Below are 20,336 nucleotides of genomic sequence, written 5' to 3'. Positions count from 1 at the left end.
TGGGTTTCTGCTTATTAATAGCCCGATGTCTGCATGTGTCAGAGGTAGTATATTTCTGGCAGGTATCCCCAAAACATTTTTATAATTACTGTAAACAACAACAAAAAAATCTAAAAAAAACATACATTTTTTCATAACAAAAATGCAGCGTTCTCTTTCTCTACAGAAGGTAAAGCCCATAAAGGTGCCCATTAATGATATTATTCATAATGTATTTAATATAAATAGAGAAGGGTCCAATTGATCATGAATGATCACATTATCGATTGTTTTTTTTTTTTTTTTTAAATAACTCAACATTTTATATTGTTTCCTTTAAAGGGAAGGTCCAAGCAAAAAAAAAAAATGAGCTTCACTTACCTGGGGCTTCTACCAGCCCCATGAAGCCATCCTGTGCCCTCGTAGTCACTCACTGCTGCTCCAGTCCCCCGCTGGCAGCTTTCTGACCTCAGAGGTCAGGGCCGAATTGCGTACATTTTTACACATTCCCGCTAGTGCAGGAACATAAACGCATACATTTTTACACGTTAGTGGTGCAACACGTACATTTTTGTTCCTGCACTAGCTGGAATGCGTAAAAATCTATGCAATGTGGCCCTGACCTCCGAGGTCGGCAAGCTGCCAGTGGGGGACTGGAGCAGCAGTGAGTGACTCCGAGGGCACAGGATGGCTACATGGGGCTGGTAGAAGCCCCAGGTAAGTAAAACTCATTTTTTTTTTTTTGCTTGGACCTTCCCTTTAAGAAGTGGTCAATCTGCATGGTGAATTTTCACTACTCATACAGGAATATGGTGATTTGGAGGTGGTCTGTACATCAAAGTGTACAGCAGACATTCACCATGGTAGCAAACTGGGGCATGTGAACTTATAATAAGCAGTATAGGCAGTATTGTAATTTTAACAGAAGTACAACTATACTTTACATTTTAGATACCAAAGTACAGGACAATTTTAGCTACTTTACATTTTAGATACCAAAGTACAGGACAATTTTAGCTCATGTTATTTTTAGGAAAATGCCAGACCTGGTTCTCTGTGAACCCTTCAGCCAAGTAGGATTCATGTGCCTTGTCAGAACTCTGCCAACCAAAACCAAATCCTGATTCCCTTGCAGTTTTTAATGCACTTAGGCCTTCATTCCTGGCACTAATAAATAAATAATGCACTTTACAATTTAAAAGATAACTGCACAAGCATTATGGCTCAGCTATTTCATGTCTGCAATGCAGCAGCTTTAAAATTGCTCATCGGATCAGGTCCCTGTTATCCAGACATGTCCAAGTTTCAGTGACTACATCCAGTGGCCGGAGCAGCCCTGTGTCCAGCCTGCTCCCCCTCACCAGCAGAGGTCACAATAGCCTTGGGGGGATTTACGGGTCATGCCACTGTAAGTAGAGATGCACTGTGTATCAATACGATCACGATATTTATTAAATTAAATGTCTATGAAACAGCCTACCTACCTACCTAAGATTCATGTTTGTCCACACCAATGTGATTCCTTTGTGCTGTATTCAATATTACTTAATAGAATGACATCATTGCTGAGGTATAGTTAATAAAAATAAGTATAGGGAAGAATTATATTGCTTTCCAACAAGCACCACAGGACACTGTGCAAAGTTTTAAAGAGGAAACTGCAGTGAAAATAATGTAACTAAAAAACTGCTTACTTTTTACAATAATTATTTATAAATGACTTAGTTAGTGTTTTCCCATTGTAAAATCTTTCTTCTCCCTGATTTACATGAGGGGGGCCCACACTTTTTCGGCTCGCGAGCTACTTTTAAAACCGCTGCGTCCACGACATCTCTAATTTACTTGTAGTTTTACTTTTTGGCCACAAGATGGCAATCTCGATTTTTTTTACATGACGTCACTCTAAGCGTACAATGTACGCTTAGAGAGACACAGCTTCAGAAAGAGCGAAGCTTCCGAGAGAAGCTGTCGCTTTTTCAGCGGGGGAGAGGAATCAATGATCGGGCTCCATAGCCCGATAAATTGATTCCGTGGCTACCGACTCCGCGGCCGGGAGTGCGCGTGCACGCGCGCGATCGGCCGCGGGAGCGCGCGGGAGCGCGCCTGTCCTCCTTGACGTTTTTATACGTCAAGGAGGACAAAGTGGTAAAAAGTTGAAAATATTAATTGTCTCAAGCACATGACAACATTGTTTTAAAGTTTATGCAGCTCTCATCCAGACAAATCTTATTTAAAGTGATAGATCACTCAATGATTGTAAATCGAAGCTATTGTCACTGTTATATTATCATTATGGTTTTTTTTTTTTTCAAAAAAGCAACAAAACCTAATAAATACATAAAAAAAAGTGATAGTCCACATGTGTTGATTAAAAGCAATCCCCTAACTACAGAGCTATATATCACAAGGGATTTTGTAAACATTATAGTATATCAGAGGATTGAAAAAGGGTGATTTTTGAATGTTCACAGAATGTCTACAGGAACCAGATAAATACACGGCAAGACCATAAGCCAAATAAGTGTAGTTTGCTAGTATACCCAGATGCAAATAAGTGAAGTGTACTCACAATGGTTGGTTGCTGGACCTACAACTACCATAAAGGCAAGCCCAGGTAGCTAGAATCAGGAACTGGCTGGTCGCACTCCTGTTGATTGTTTTAATCTATGTATGGGTGCCTCCACTCAACATTTATTATTTCAGTGGCAGCTACCTGTGTAGATCAATCTTCTTGCCAGCATAGTGAGTATTGGGTGTGTCAGTTTTCCAATTAGTGCTGGTGATAATACTCTAAAGTGGCAGTGTTTCCTGCTCTGTGTAGCTAATTACATATGTAGGAAAACAGGAGTTCCTTGGGTGTTACTGAAAGGTCAATACACTACTGATACATATGATAGAAATGTGTTTAACAAAATTGAAATTTCACTTTAATCATACAGTGAAGGTTGTTGCTTTGTGCCGTTGAATGGGAATCTTTGCAACCATGGTTGGTTTTTTTTCAGCACAGACATTACAGGCCAAGGTCTAGAGTGCCATTTGGTCTCAGGGGCATGGTTCACTCTCTCATGGATAGTAGCAGCTCCCTGTATTCTTTCAGGCTTCAAAAAGACACCCCCACCAATCCATCAGATCAGTGCCATGCATTCACAGTGTGCAGCACCAAGTGTATGCTGGGTTCCCCCACAGACACAGGCCCACCTGTACAAGGCCAGCCAGTCTACTCAGGTTATTGGCAGTGTGTAGGTCAGCAGTGCTAGTTGGGAAGAGCAGCCATTGAGGTATTGTTGCTACTCTTCAACAGTGTGGCTGGGGATAACTAAGTAAAAAGCTTTGAACAGCAGCAAGGAAGGCACTGCTGCACCTCACACTGTCAGTGACACAGTCAGAGACAGACTCAGTGCACAGTGTTGCACCATCAGGCCAACTTCTGTTGTGGTCTGCTGTCCTTGCCTTTACAGTTGTACTACTAGGCACCCAGTGCTGCTTAGCACTCACTACATCTTTAAACCCTATAATACTTAACTGCAACTTGGCACCCTATGCTGCTTAACACCCACTACAACTTGGCACCTTATGCTACTTTGCACCCTGTGCTGCTCAGCATGCAGTGCAACTTGACCTCTGTTGCAACTTGATATCCACTGCTACTTGGATCTTAATGGTCCTTATATACATCTGATGCTTGCCAACTTCTATTTGGCATGTTATATTGCTTGGCACCGTCTACCTGTCACCTACTGCCTGCTTACTGATCACTACTAGCCTGCCACTAGGATCTACTAATCACTACCTGCCTGCCACAAAAAACTAATTATCACTACCCACCGTACTTGCCACTAGTATCTACCCATTACTACCAGCTTGCCACTATTATGTACCGATCACTACCCAGCTGCTACTGGAATCTTCTGATCATTACCTGCCTGCTACTAGAAACTACCTACTGCTATCTGCTTGTCACTGACATTCCTTGCCTGTAATTTATCATTTATTTTTCATAGGTAATATCTATTTGTCATCTATATGTGCCTTATGTTAGTATTTTGTGCATGCCATTGATGTTTGCCTATCTTTGGTAATATCTGCATGTCATTGATATGTGCCTTTTGCTAAAATATCTGCATGTTATGGATATGTGCCTATTGTTGGTAATATATGCGTATAAATAACTGCCCATAATTGGCAATATTTGCATGTCATTTGTATCTGCCTGTTACTGTTAATATCTTTGTCATTGAAATTTGCTCATCATGCTTGCTTAGTAATTTGCTATGTATTTCATTGTTTTTTTAATTTACATTTTACAAGTGTACATCTTGTTGTATGACACTGTGGAATGGGGATCGATGATGCTTTCATGTGGCCCAGTAATGTGTTGAGTATGGCCAGTATGTGGCCAAACCCTCAATCTTTTGTGGTCACACCCACTTTTCACTGCGGCAGTGCTCTAAATATTCTGGGGTCCAATTAACACTTCTTTTATTGTTTAGAAATTCAATTTAGAAATTCAATTCTTATAGTTAAACAATGTGTGTGTGTAGTGAGGGGGTGGACACCCTGGTTGCATTGTTTAGGGTACCAAATAGGTCAGAAACTGCCCTATATGCAGCAATTTATGTGTTCCCAGATGCGCAATATTATTTACCTATGGGTTCTTTCTCATTATGGAGACAGGTTGCTTTTACAGTATTTCCAAGATGTAGACAAACAATGCTAGAATGTAGAGAATCCATAGCATGTGCTAGTCAATTGATGTAAGCTTACATTTGGCTTTTCAGTAGCTAACAGTGAACAGTAACAATTTGCCTGAATACATAGCTGATCATGTTTTCTACACACCTAAGCAGACACACCTTTTTTTTTTTTTTAAGAATTTAAGTGAACATTCGACATTCTGTGAAACAAGATACCAACAACATTCCTAATCAGTCCCTACTTAAGGCAATTTTGGTGCACCTGGTGGTAAAACTGCATATTGCACATCACTTCCACCCTTACCACACTTGCATATTTAAAGTGAATCCGAGATAAATTTTTACTCATTGCATAATTGTGTTCCTTACATATAATTTATAAGGCATTCCTCAAGCCAAATACTTTTTTTGTTTTGTTTTAATACTCTTATTCCCTATAAACTAAACCAGCCTCACCCACAGCTTTTCCAGAGTGCCTTGGCACTGTAGCAAGGGCTTACGGGAGCTCAGTCTGGGCAGGAGGAGGAGGAGGAGGTTACGAGGCAGAGGGGAGGAGGAGAGGGGACTGAATTTGTCACAGGTTGAGGGCTGGAGATGCTTTCAGCTTGCCTTTTGTGTAATGTGGCAAACAAAACATGGCTGCCGTCATTGTATCACAGGAATAAATAATCGTAAACTGTTAAAGCTTTTTTTAGCTAGATTTGCTGTCTAAACTTTAGATAAGATATATAGACAAGTTACTTGTTGTAGTTAGTTTTTCATCTCAGATCCGCTTTAAAAATGAGAGGCTGTGTTCCTGAAATTGGTTGAAAATATGACCTTAAACCTGATAGTAGGCCCACTTCCACCCCATGTGAACACGACCCGGCCTCTGTATTGGTGTAGACACTAGTATAGGATGAAGTTGGGGTGAATTGGATTGAGGCTGGACTTTAGAGACCAGGGATTCCATGTGGCTATTTGGGGAACCTCACAATGTAGGTTAGGTGATAAAGCTAAGCAGTATGTAACTTTACCATCAGTATGTGTTGGTGCAATTCCCTTCAGGATCTTCAGGATTTTATTTTTAACTGGAACCCATCCTGTTGAAATAATTTATGATAATAACGAAGAAAACTCAAACATGATGTACTGCCATCTCAATAAAATACTGTGGTTTGTGAAGGTATGGAGACAGGGAGCAACCGCAAACCAATTGGAAGTAACTTTCCACTAGCCACCTACCACCAATCCTAGATCACTTACTGTATACAAACATTAGCTCACCAGCCACAACACCAAAAAGATTTCTTAGTTTTTACTCCAGTGGTTTAAAAATGATCTAAGAACAGCTGGACTCAAGTCTGCTTCACATCTTCACAGAGGATAAAAAGGTTTACATCAGAGTCATGTTGTGAGCAATGTCTATTGCCCTGTGTAAGCTATACTTAGAAACACAAGTAAGCAAGAAAGTGAGTTAGTAGGTTTCTTATATTGGAATCCTGGACAGGAAGAAAGGTGTGTGCTGGAAAATATGGCTCTCTATATGTTACCTGAAGTTAATCCTCCTTTCCTCTGATAAGCTGGAGCTTTCCACCTATTCTTCTGTGAATGTTATGAAGTCTGCTATGTAAATCAGTTATATGGTATTAATATAATGAAACTTTGGAAGATTCACAGTACTATAATTCTGCCCCCTGACAGGGGGTCCGGGAGGAGAGGATTGGGGCACACTGGTGTAGATGACTTATAGCATATATGCAGCACACATGTGTTTCCTCTCAATGGTCTTGTTGTATTGTTATACTGAGCCCTGAGGACACACATAGGATCAGACCTGTCATGTGTATATTTTAAAAGCATGCAGTTAACTGATGTATAACCATTTCACCCACTATCTTTCATTCAGCATCGTCTTATGTCCAGTCCCTCTTGTCTGTGCCTAGCCATCACTGGTAACATGTCATTTTCAGTAACTGGTTTGAAATCACATCTTCCAGCTAAACTACTCTTCAAGCTGTTTCAGGCCCTGCCGTCTAACTCTCCTGCATTCTCCAAAACTAACATCATAATAATGTTTCTCTCCTTCCTTTAGTCACAAAGTGCATTCTTGTGTGTTCACTGTGTGCTCCTTGATGTCACCACTTGTAACAGTGATGTGTTGGACTTGTGTCACCCACTGAGTTATATATCAAGCTATTCCATGGTTTTTACCCTCAACATTAAAATTGGTTTGTTCAAATTTGTTCTTTTCTACTACAATTTTATTAACACCCACAGTAGACCTGCACTGAGGAAGCTCACATATTCCTACTGCTTTGGACTATATTCAGAGCACCTAAAATGGGTGCAGCCAACTACATACCATGTTCTGCTACCAATATTCATGGAACTCTCCGATTGGAGTAGTCCTCCTGCTAGCTATAGAGTGCTGCTTGGTAGCTTTCCTAGCCTCAAGGTAACAAGCTTAATAAAACATAATTGCATTTCATCGGTTCTGGAGGTATGTTTAGCTTACAGGGGCAACAAAGGAATAATTTGCATATTTAGCAATGATGCACTGTGGGAGACTTCATATGCTCACTCTACTGGAATAATCACAAATACCTTCCATTTTATGAAGGCAAATTCTGTTTTGAGAGCTCAACAACTTGATCTACTGGCCAGCTGTGTTTCTCTATTGTGTCCGCCCCTTGTGTATCCATAACCTTACAAATCAAACACTTAAATAGGATTTCTCACTTCTTGATAGAATTAAGTGGTTCTGCCAGGGGCGTAACTAGAAATCACTGGGCCCCCCTGCGAATATTTGGATGGGGCCCCCCCCATAGGTGCCAAATAATCGTAATGGGGCAGCGTTTCACTGTAAATTAATTGTAAAGTGGGCAGCATTTTACCAGACAATCGTAATGTGGGCCAGAAAATCGTAATGTGGGCAGAGTTCACCAGAAAATCGTAATGTGGGCCTTTAGAAAATCATAATGTGGGCAGAGTTCACCAGAAAATCGTAATGTGGGCACCAGTCACCAGAAAATAGCAACGTGAGCAGCAGTCACCAGAAAATTGTAACGTGGGCAGCATTTACCAGACAATCGTAATGTGGGCAGCGTTCACCAGAATATCGTAATGTGGGACAGAAAATCGTAATGTGGGCAGAGTTCACCAGAAAATTGTAACATGGACAGCATTCACCAGACAATCGTAACTTGGGCAGTGTTCACCAGAAAATCGTAATGTGGGCCAGAAAATCGTAATGTGGGCAGCGTTCACCAGAAAATCGTAACGTGGACAGCATTCACCAGACAATCGTAACGTGGGCAGTGTTCACCAGAAAATCGTAATGTGGGCCAGAAAATCGCAATGTGGGCAGCAGTCACCAGAAAATCGCCATGTGGGCAGCAGTCACCAGAAAATCGCAATGTGGGCAGCAGACACCTGAAAATCGCAATGTGGGCAGCAGACACCTGAAAATCGTAATGAGGGCAGCAGACACCTGAAAATCGTAACGAGGGCAGCAGACACCTGAAAATCGTAATGTGGGCAGCAGACACCTGAAAATCGTAATGTGGGCAGCAGACACCAGAAAATCGTAATGAGGGCAGCAGACACCAGAAAATCGTAATGTGGGCAGCAGACACCAGAAAATCGTAATATGCCCCCCCCCCTGGGGCCCGCTCGGAAGTGACGTCAGCCGCTAGAGGGAGAAGTCTCCGATGGAACGCACGGAAGCAGGTATGTATCTGCCCGCCACTCGCTGCCCACCACAGCCCCACAGACACTTACGAGCTGGAGGGGAGGGGAGAGGGGGGAACTACCCCTCTCCCCGCCGACTGTGGGCAAGGCTTTCCCCTCATACTGCCACCCCTCCAGCACCCACAAAACGGCCCCAAGCGGGCCCCAGGGGGGGGCCGGGCCCCCCCGCGGGCGCAGGGGCTGCAGGGCCTATTCCTACGCCCATGGGTTCTGCTAAGTGCAGTTTTGTCTTATATCTCCTCTTGACTCTAACAGTGATAACCTTTCCATCGTAGATCCACGTTTTCTTTCCACCCTTATTGGAGCCTTACTTACTCCATTAAATAAAAGAACCAATGCAGGTAAATCTGTAAATCTAGTCTGGATTTATTCAGATTGTTTGTTATTAGGTGTCAGATGTTATCAACCTTCTGGTATCATTAACAGACCATAGAAAGGATTGAAGAAAGTTTAAAGCCAAATTCCAGGAAGTTTCCTTTTTAGTTTTGGATAGTGTGGTTAGGTATACATTTTTTTTATTTCCTGTGTTCCTATCTTTGACATATTCCATCACTTTCTATGTAGACAGAAAGTGTGAAAATCTTGCCAAGAGTGAAAGGGACAGTAACATATAAAACATTTTCAGTAAAGGAGGGAAGAGTTATAATCACCAACTAGTATTTTTATTGTTTTCTGTTCTTTCCTGTCTCTGGGACAACACTAGTTTTCTTACTAAAGCCTAAATGTTTCAGTGGGGAACCCAGAGACCAGAAGTGGTAGAAAGTTACCCTAATGGGGACATAAATAGCAATAAAAGAAAACCCTAAAAGTTTCTAACCTCTCATCATACTATTTAAGACAACAATGAAACATGTTCCTGGAATTTGGCAGTGCCATTCAAAAGATCCAAAGCTGTAATAGATTGATTATAGTGGTACATACACACGTCAGATTTTTCTAAACGACCAGTCGTTTGGACATCTGAACGACTGGTCATTTGGACGTCAAATCGGGCATGTGTACCAACGGTCATTCAGCTGATAAGTCTGGATTTGACCGATCCGCCAAAACCATCGTTATCAACTGAATGACCGTTTAGAAAAATCCGACATGTGTACGCACCTTAAGGAAGATCTGGCTATGGGTGTGTGCACAAAACTGAAGTTATACAACCACTAAAACCTCTCAACAACTTTTTATGGTCTGGTGTGACATAGCATAAACTTTTTTTTTCCTGAAACCAGCCACAGCTTGCATGGTCTCTAGTGATTAGTGATGATCATGTCTAAGGTGCGTACACAAAGCGGATTTTTCCAAACAACCAGTCATTTGGACATCAAATCGGGCATGTGTACAAACGGTCATTTAGCTGATAACTCATGGAGAAGCATGTGATTTGTCTGATCAGCTGATAGATTTGTAAAGCTCTGATTTGCTGTGATCACATCCTGCTTTAGCACAGGAGCAAGATTAGCAGCTCAGACAGAAACTTACAGTACATATCTATCACCTGACTAAACTGATCACATGCTTCTCCATGCGTTCTCCCAAGACATGACCATCACTACTTTTGACATAAGTAAATCAGGCCCACAGCATAATCTACCTTTCAGGTTTTCCAAAGCAAGTGTATAGACTTGGAGACCCACACACAGATCTCTCTTCTCAATAGTTCATAAGAGATATAAGAAACAGATGAATTGAAATGATCTTGTCTTCACACAAATATGAAAGCTTCCACTGGTGGGCTTCAAGATATTTCCAGCTTCCTGGTTTTTAACATTCATCCCACAGCTTTCCCTCTAACTGAGTCGCAGGCCTGGAACAAGCATGGAGTCAGTGATGTGAGAAGTTCTTCATGCTTGTTGTGAGTCACTGGCATGGGAGCCACAGGATGACAGCCAAGGAAGAAGCACTTCAACACCCATATTTCTATCATGATGACTTTATATATTTGTCCAAACCTACCAAAAACCTAAATATCAGTTCTGAGTAAACTAAAACCTTGATGTATAATTCCAATAGGATCTAATGCTATAAGGATTTACCATTATAAGCTTGATACATAATTCTCTGCGGGATCCTAAGTAGGTATTGCTAATTGCATATCATTGTCTTGTGATCTGTGTCTTCACCTTGGCTTAGTTGCCTCCAGGTTTGTTTCTGGTTCATCAGTGAAATGTTCTGGTATTTGTTACCGCATGGCCTTTAACAAGCCAGAATTACTACTAATCTGTCCTTATAATAAAGCTTTATATACAGTAATAGTAACATCTTGATTTTAATAGTTCAGCATTCTTTAGCTCTGAAGGCTACTCTGTGATTGTCCTCTGTTTCTGTAAAGATCTTTTTTTTTTTACTGCATCCAGTGCACTGTGCCTTAACATGGGGCAGCGGATATGCAGTGGATATGCACAACCAATCCATGCCTTTACTCCTTTCATGCATGGCCATTGTGGTTCCATGCACTGTGCTTAATAGTGCAGCACATGGCTTTCTGGTGAGCAGATTTGTTGTCATTCATCAAACAAAGGGCAAGCCTTTCCAGCATGCAACATAGTCATTTTTGTGTGTGGCTAATAGCAAGCCTTAGTGCAACATTCAGTATATACGTGACCTAGCCCACATTGATTACATGTAGATAGCACTTACATAGTCTAGCTGAAACTGAAAAGCGTAAGGCTGGAGTTGGACTTTGATTTGAAAGTGTATGTAGATGTCACTAGCTGCCTGCAGAGCATTAATCTGAGAATTATACATTTTCTTTCTACAATAGGTTTACTTTAAATAGACTGGCCCATATGTAATTTGCTACTTATATCTAGAGGGCAGTGACTCTGCAGATGTAGTAACATTTAATAGCTCAGCGTTACACGAGTCTTCCTGGGGGTGTTCTGTGATGAATTATACAGCCTTCAATGAGCGTGAAATAGGCTTGGAGATGAGGAAGGAACATCTTTGTACAGTTGAATCTCAGTTATCTGGAGCTCAGTTAGCTGTCCCTTTCAAGCAGCATGTGAATCATTCAAAGTTGGACCAGCACCATATGAAGGGAAATTAAAAGATACCCAAAGTGACATGTGACAGGATGAGATAGACATGGGTATGTACAGTGCCTAGGACAAATAACTATGCTGTATACCTTTTTTTCTTTCTCTGCCTGAAAGAGTTAAATTTCAGGTATGTAAGTGGCTGACTCAGTCCTGACTCAGGCAGGAAGTTACTACTGTGTGACTCTCACTGATAAGAAAAAAAACACTTTCCTAGCTGAAAAATAGCCTCTGAGAGCAAGAAAGAAGTAAAAAAGGGAATTTATTATCAGTGAGGGTCACACTGTAGTCACTTCCTGTCTGAGTCAGGACTAATTCGGCCACTTACATACCTGATATTTAACTATTTCAGGCAGAGAAAGAAAAAAAGGAACAAAGCATAGTTATTTGTGTGCTAGGCACTGTACATACCCATGTCTATCTCATCCTGTCACATGTCACTTCGGGTATCCTTTAAAGATAATAAATATCACAGGTACAGAGTGTGCTAAGGGCCTAAATGACAATGTATCCAGAACAAAAGAAAGAGTCCCCTAATGCTAGGTACACACCATACAATTTTCCTGCAGATTTACCTGCCAGATCGATTATTTTCAACATGTCCGATCTGAATTTGGATAAATTTTTTTATTTTCCGATTGTTTTTTTTTTTCCAATCATGTTTAATCGATTTTCTTTCAGTTTTATGAACATTGATAAAAAAAATAAAAAATCAGAAAATCAAAAAATCAATCAAAATTCAGATCGGACATGTTGGAAATAATTGATCTGGCAGGTACATCTGCCAGAAAATTGTATTGTGTGTACCTAGGTTAAGGCAGCACCACACAGACCAATTTTATAATTGCAAATCGCATAATCTTTATTGCAATCAAACTGTAATCAATAAGTTAAAAGAAATTAAAAATCACTAAAAAGTGATAATGCTGGTGCCCTTAAATAATCATCCAATAGTTAGATAAATAGTCAATAATAACAATAAAAGTTCCCCTCTCCTATAGCAATAAAGGCCCATATGCAACCCACTTTTTCTCCTGACTTTTCTTCTAGGTGATACTTTTTCATCTTCACTTTAAAATTATTTTTCAGCACTTTGCAATTGAAAAAGTATCAAAAAGTAGGTGAAAAAGTACTATCAAAATTATTCTGAGTATTTGTTTGCTTGTAGGTGGCTTAAAAGGCATTTTATTGACAAGTTTGAAAATATCACCTAGCAGAAAACTCGTGCGAAAAAGTTAATATTGGCCTGGCCTATGGGCCAGAGAGTCTTACAGTCAGATAGCATTACAGCCAAGAAGCTAATATTTTCAAGAATAAGTCACCAGTAATGGTCACCATCTTCCTTTCATAAGCTGGTTCATGTTGTCTTAACATTGTTAGTTCCCATTGGCAGTGGCATAACTTAGGAGCTTAGGGCCCCAGTGTGGATTTTACATGCAGCCTCAACCACTGTATTGGGTTACTTTTTTCTGGCTGATTTATATACAAGGCTATGGGGCAACAATATACCAGATGTGTCTTCTGATTTATTCAGTCGTATTAATTCAATCTTTGCTCTCTTCTGTTGTGAAGGAACTGCCTTGTTCAGCATTAGCTCCACCCTTAGAATCCAGTTTCTCGAGACCAGAGAGACCAGCTAACCGACGCCTGCCTTCCAGATGGGCTTCACATTCCCCGACTGCCTCCCGGGCTCCCTCTAGTGGTGATCTGCACGAGGAACCAGGGATAATGGAAACACAAGCAGGAGGAAGGGAAGACTGATGACAACATGCATGAATTACCAGTCATACAATCCAGTCTGTGTAATTCCATTTCACAGTCCGGTCTCTGCCAGTGGAGACAGGAGACCTCTACCACCTAAGGAATGATATGTGCAATTGCTAAATGTTCAGTCTGTGAAATATGTTGTTGTTTTTCTACAATGGAACATCTAATTGTCTATGTGAGATGATTATGTCTATTCCCACATTTCTAACTTTCTCTAGAAAGTAAATATACATGTAAAAGCAAAACCACCAAGTACGAAAAGGAATGCTCTCTCAGTGCTGACTGCCTTTTTATTCCTTTGCACTCTTTCCTCTTCATTTTAGCTTTTATCATTTTTTTTTATTTTGTATTACTTGTATGTTGTTTCAGTCTTTTGGTATTATTTTTACATTTTTACTACATGCGTTAGATTGTGAAAGTGCTTCATATTAACTGAAGCTATATTGAAAAATGCAAAGCCTCTCGGTTCACTGAACTGATAATGTATTTTATGAAAATACTGGCAAAATATGTCTTATCAAGATGACTGTATGCAAAGCGGTATCACTTGGGTGATGATACGGGCACTTTAGTGCATGTACATAATATCTTTCCTGTACTGTAGCCAACCACCCTTCATACGAATGAATCAGAGTTTTACTGTAACATTGTTGTGAATTTCTGTACTGTAATTTTATTGTTAGTTTTTCTTTCTCTTGCACTGATGACACAGGAAATGAATTTTTAAAATACTGTCGGCCAGCTGGGCACATATGAATCTCTGTGAAGTTTCATGGAATAGCTAAGATGTAATGAAATGTAAATGGATAGTGTTCAGAGATATGTACCAGACTGTGCTATGACAATAAAATATTTAACATTTACAGACATCTGATTCTTGTCTTGTTAGTTTCTGCAGGAGAGATACTCAGCCTGCTAAATTATACCCAAAAATAGATTAAAGCTAAAGAGTAGACAATGAAAAGCATAGTCTTGCCCATCAAAAACCGCCCAGTTTGTCCTGAACTTGCACACACTTTTCTCCTCTTTAGTTTAACAACATAGCCTGGGTATTGAAGTGCAGCAATATATTGGTGAAGTCATCATTCTGCTTTATCCTCCTGTGGTCAAAACTTCCATTCTTACCTAATTCAGTAGAGTGTGGTTAACTCATACCACTTTCACACTAATAGGAAAAAATAACATTTACATAATGCAATAGTTTGTTTTAAGGTTCCTGACTGCACCCCAAAAACGCTGTCACTCATTTACAGATTTGTGCAGCTTTAAACGTGAGAAAAAAGAGAGAAAAAAAAAACAAATTTAGAGAGATACTTAATCTATACTTCTATGGCAATAATTTCATCTCAAAGTGCTTGGTTAACCTTGGATTATAGAAACTGGATTGGATTTCTCGCTGAAGTTTCCCAATGCTGCACAAGCCAACCGGCTAAGATGCTGAGATCCTACGATCCACATTCATAAAAGATAGGTCTGGGGTTAAGAAACATCACAAAATCTACTTACCCAGGGCTTCCTCCAGCCCCTGGCAGCCTATCAGTCCCTCCCAGCTGGTGTCCCGGGATCCCCTCATTGCAGATGCCGACCTCACCAGGTTGGCATCTTCTGTGTCTGTGCGCGGCTGTGCCATGCAAGTTTGTGTTCACATGGCCTGGAGCGTTGTGCGCAGGTGCAGAAGTACTGTGCCTGCGCAGAATGCTACAGACCACGTGATCGAGAGTGGTGTGGCCGTGTGTTTACACAGGCGCATTAGATGTCGACCTGGCAAGATCAGCATCTGCAGTGGAGAGGGTCCCGGGACACCAGAGCTGCGGCGAGGGACACATAGGCTGGCAGGGCCTGGAGGAAGCCCCAGGTAAGTAGTTTGTTTTTTTGTTTTGTTTTTTAACCCCAGACCTGTCCTTTAAGCATGTCTCTGTACCTGTATGTAAGCAAATTCTGAATCCTGAGCTATCATCTGCAATCTTTAAAATCCCCCCAAAAAAAAAATAATATATATATATATATATATATATATATATATATATAAATTCATGCTCTGTCTTACCCTGCACATTAGCATCAAACACCCACCTGATGTTCCCCACAACACCCTGTTGTAGATGATGATACAAAACCTGAATATGTGGAAAGACAACTGGCTAAAAACAAGAAGTTGTGAATCAGGATGATACAATTTTTTGTCCAATTTAAAAGAATAAGAGTAAGCTTTTGGCTTATATACCTTCTTACAAGATGAAAACTTACTCCTTTTCTTTGAATTTAGCCAATACATGTATCAACCTGATTCTTGCTTATATTGATGGCTAACATGGTACAATACTCTACTGTTTGAACTGGCTAATGCTGGGAATACACGGTTAGATTTTGAGCCATTTAGATGGCTCAATAGATAATTTCCGACATGTCCGATATCGCGCCCAATCGTTTCCGTGCTCGATTTTGCATGGGGAACGATGGGATAAAATAAGAAAAACGAATGGAAGATAAGAGAATCGGGTCAGAATCGAGTGGGGAATCGATCGGACGGGATAATCGAGCCTCAAAAATGTACCGTGTATTCCTAGCATAAGGGATAGAAGGCAGAGAGTAGTAAATGGAGCATGGTCAAAATCAGAACCTGTTAGCAGTGGGGTCCTGCAAGGGTTACTACTGGTCCAGTTTTTAGCTAATATCCATAATTAATGTAAATAAATGTAAAGTCATCATCTTGGCCTTACCAATGACATAATGCTAAAAAAAAACTAAACAGGATAGAGCTGGGAACATAAGAATTGGGAGAAGTGGATACTATAAGTTAAGCAATTATATTCAATACCAGCAGAAGTGAAATTCTAAGATGCACAAAACATAAAATAACATAATATAACATAGGAAATAGCATAATTAACATACATCCATCTAATATAAAAGCTTGGTAAATTAAAAACTCTTGGCAACTAAGCACTGAAGCAAAAAGATTGTACCTTCTGTATAGAAATGTGTTCTTTGTAGTAAGAGTAGATGAGAAACATCTTACGTGTTACCACAGGATGACGCCATGGGAAATTCTTCTTCAGAGCTTTGATGCAATTCTTATACTGAAGTAATCCACTGCTGTGAATACTAGGTGTGGGAAAGTGATACTTTGATCTTGTGAGTGAGCCTCAAGAGGCATACTGTAATGAGTGGGATATGGAGGCTGCCATATGTATTTACTTTTAAGAAATACCAGTTGCCTGACTATCCTGCTGATTCCCTTCCACTAATACTTTTAGCCATAGACCCTGAACAAGCATGCAGCAGCCACTACTGCAGCCACATAGATCAGCAGGGCTGTCAGGCAACTGGTATTGTTTAAAAATAAATAACTGTCGGCCTCCATATCCCTCTCACTACGGTTGTATTTGAAACCTACATAAATAAGAAAAAACAGACCAACGCAGTATTTCAATGCTGCAAATTAATGCAATTGTTTGGAAATCAGTTTTAGATAGAATATATGATTCACCAAGAGCAAAGCAAAAAAAAAAAACTGGAGGTAAGATGTCCAGAGTTACTCATCAGCTAAATTGCGATTGGTTGCTCTTTTTAGTTGCTGCAGTTTTGCTGCAGATATGTTTGCACTGTGTTAATAAATCAGCGCCAACCCAGAGGTGTACGATAAATAAAGGCCTGCAGAAAAAAAGACGCACAGTAACGTAGTTAGTAAAATATTGTTATGAAATAACAATATTTTACTATAAAATGTTAAATATCGATATTAAATAACAATGTTTTACTATAGGCAATCCTAACCTTTCTCAGCTCCCTGCCTCTCCCCCTGTGTGGGTGCCTCCTGTCCCCCATGCAGTGAGCTCCACCCGCAGCACAGCTCAGGCAGCTGCCTCCATCCGTCCCTCTGTCGGGCAGGCTCAGCAGCAGCAGACAAGTGGTCTCATCCTCTCTCCTCCTCTTCCTGTCTATCTACATCAGCTCCAGTGAGACGGAGGGATGGAGGCGGCTGCCTGAGGTCTGCTGCGGAGACCGAACTCTGCAGGAGGAAGGGGAGCTCCAGGCAAGGAAGAGAGGCACGAGGGAGCGGAGCAGGAAAAAAGTTAATATGCAGCAAGTGGACTTATGGGTGCCACTAATACAGCCAATACAGAATAGCGCAATTTGGGCGCCCGCAATGCCCGCTATATATCGGGCACCCAAATTTCCACTTTGCTATTTTGCATTAGCGCCTATGGCGGCACCCAATTGGTCCATTTGTCGTATGTGCCCTTTTTACCTGCTCTCACCCGGGGTGTATATCTTTCAAGAAAAACATTATAAAAGGGCATTCAATTACAAAAAAGACACAACTTAAGGCCTGTACACACTGCTGCGCTTGCGTTGCGTTTTTAAAAACGCAAGGTCTTTTGAAAAAGAATGAAAATCGTGATGACTTGTACACACTGGTGCGATGCGTTTTTAAAAAAACGCAAACGCAGTGCCTGCTGCGCTTTTTTAAGCGCAGCGCATGAAAAACGTATTAAAAACGCATGCGCTTGCGTTTTTGCCTGCGTTTTTCAGAAGTCAGTATCCCAGAAGACTCTACAATCTCCTGATTCCTGTTGAAATGTAAACTAGAAAAAAAACAAAGGATTCTTTAGCCAATCAGCAATTACAAGAAAAACGCAAACGCACAAAAAACGCAGGCAAAAGCGCATGCGTTTTTAAAACTACAGGCACTTTAAAAACGCATGCGCTTGCGTTTTTGCCTGCGTTTTTCAGTGTGTACAGGCCCTAAAACACCTAGTACTCAACCTGTAGCTGGGAGGTGAGCAGGTTCCACCCTTCAGTGGCTACTGTGTGACCACCATATTATTGGTTGATGGCTGTATGGCCTTTAAATAAAAACAAAGTTTTTTCACAGTACTATAATACTATAAACAGGCAGCTCTTGTAGCAGAGTCTTTGGAAAGATTTATTAAAGTATAGGCAACTTTCAATCACCCATAGAAGACCTATATTTTGTGAATGTTCTATTTTTTATATGAATGTGAACTAAAATATTATCTGGTTTTTATAAGTCCTAAAACTAGTTGGACACCTACGCAAACAAATAAAATCATCATATTTGGCCATATACTTATTAAAAAAAAAAAAAAAGATTCTGTAAGATATATGCATATGACAGAAGTAAGTTAATCCTAGGGATCCATCAATCAATCCAAAACCTACTCCTGGCATTAAGAAAACGAAGGAAGGTCCGCTTCAGTGTCTCCAAAGGTTTATTAGGGACTTATCCAAAAACAGCAAACAGAAAACACTACTGACATGATTCTGACCTTGCTCAGTCCTTAATCATAGCACATTTTACAGCACACACATAAGAGCTTCAAAAAGGCAGGAAAAGGGGGTCCACCCTGACCCGCCCAATATGGAAGGGGGCAGGGAGACACTCCACCCTCTGATTGTCGGCTATTGTTAAAATACAAAGCCATTTACATTCAAACTCGTACCTACTAAACGGAACATGTTCTTATAGGAAATGTACATATTGAAAGGTCCAGCAATCAATCCAAAACTTACTCCTGGCATTGCCACCCTATATAATGAACCCTCCTGATGTCTGCTCTTCAACTTTGTATGGACAGGCAAGGGTCACTGGAAATACACCACCCACAGTGTTAACAATGTCATTAATCAGCTTCACTGTACCCCAGTTCTCGAAATAGCCCACTTCTTGGGTATGTCCCCAGACAGGCGAGCAGCAACAAAATAGTGCACAAATCATTGCCACTATATGTGGTCTTACCCATCCTCAGAATGTGGTTTTGGGTCCAGTTGTAAACTTTCCCCTTCCATATGCTGATGTGGTAGCACTGGGAGGTGTGGCTGCAAGGCTTGTATGCCACGCTCTGTGTGCTTCTGGGTGCGCTGTTCATGGTGAATTTTCAGAGACCTTTGCCTTTCTATACAGAGTTGAGGTGCACACATCAAGAGGGTTTATTATATAGGGTGAAAGTGTCATAATTAAAGGGACTCCGAGCACCTCTCATGGGCATGCTTTTAAGACTCCGACCAGTACTGCAAAGTACTTAAAGATGCATACCTTTGCTTGTGTTCTCCTTTTTCATTTGATGCCTGAATCACCATTCTACACCAAATAGTTGTCAATTTCAATTTGTGGCCATCTTGGCTATGTTATAACTTCCGGGTCACCCGGTCTTCTCTGTTAGAGAAGTGCATCACTGAATGAAGCAGGAAGAGGAAGTGACACGCATGGCCATTGCAAGAGGCTCCTCCAGAGGGGTCATAGCACGACTTTGTTGGAAGTTGTCTGTCTTAAAGGCATGCCCATGAGAGGTGCCTTTAAAGAGGAACTGAAGAGAGAGGTATATGGAGGCTGCCATGTTTATTTCCTTTTAAGCAATACTAGTTGCCCTGTCAGCCCTAATATTTCATAACTCATGTCTTTGGTATATGTTTCAAAAGTGGCGGTGGCCACTTTTGAAACATATACCAAAGACATGAGTTATGAAATATTATACATACCCTTTCTTTTCAAAATATAACTATATACAAGGGAAGAAGATGTTTTTAACTTGGAACTTTAACAATTTTTATTAGAGGGCGATTTACCTAAAGATAAAAGAACCCGACTGAGGATGGGCTTTCCTCACTGGTGATTACACTGTGGTTTATGGTCTTGCAACCTTTGTTTGTAAGTACCACTCATATATTTATTTTGATGCAAGATTTCATCCCTACATACTACACCATAAGGGACTCCCATTGTCTATGTTATTTTTCTGTCTTTCTTAGAAGGTCCTTGGATCTCCGTGACTGTCTCATTTCTATTGGAGGGTGAGATGGGTGTCCGCTCAGGGCGCAGTGCAGGAGGGGGGTGCAGTGCATGAGGGAGGAGCAGCGGACACACTGTGACAGAGCCGCAGGGAGTGTGGCCCGGCTCCTCCCTCCCTCACCTCAGCCCCCCTCCTATGCTCCCCCCTCTATTGCAGAGCTCCATGTGTTGCTGGTCTTCTCTGCCTCCAGCTCCACTCAATCTACTTTCTCTATTGCATGGAAACCAGAAGAGGCAAGTTTTCAGTGTAACCTGGGTCCACCACTGCACTACAGCTCAGCAATAGGGGGAGCACAGAACTCCTCTCAGTGGCTCTATCAC

The 20,336-nt window shown here is 41.0% G+C and overlaps 1 protein-coding gene across 3 annotated transcripts in view; it reads left to right on the top strand.

Annotated features, from left to right (window-relative positions):
- The window catches only part of LOC137518833 (microtubule cross-linking factor 1-like), a 229,369-nt gene extending 215,305 nt beyond the window's left edge, over positions 1 to 14,064 (top strand). For 2 of the 3 annotated variants that reach the window (XM_068237193.1, XM_068237192.1), the window contains one exon: positions 13,007 to 14,064. In XM_068237193.1, coding sequence (XP_068093294.1) covers positions 13,007 to 13,195 — 189 coding nt within the window. In that variant the 3' untranslated portion in view covers positions 13,196 to 14,064. The remainder of the gene's footprint in view (positions 1 to 13,006) is intronic. The other variant, XM_068237194.1, reaches the window with a different exon arrangement.
- The last annotated feature ends 6,272 nt before the right edge of the window (positions 14,065 to 20,336 follow it).

Source organism: Hyperolius riggenbachi, chromosome 5 (assembly GCF_040937935.1).
Source record: "Hyperolius riggenbachi isolate aHypRig1 chromosome 5, aHypRig1.pri, whole genome shotgun sequence".
In the NCBI taxonomy this organism is placed as follows: domain Eukaryota; kingdom Metazoa; phylum Chordata; class Amphibia; order Anura; family Hyperoliidae; genus Hyperolius; species Hyperolius riggenbachi.
This window is presented reverse-complemented; position numbering and strand designations above follow the sequence as displayed.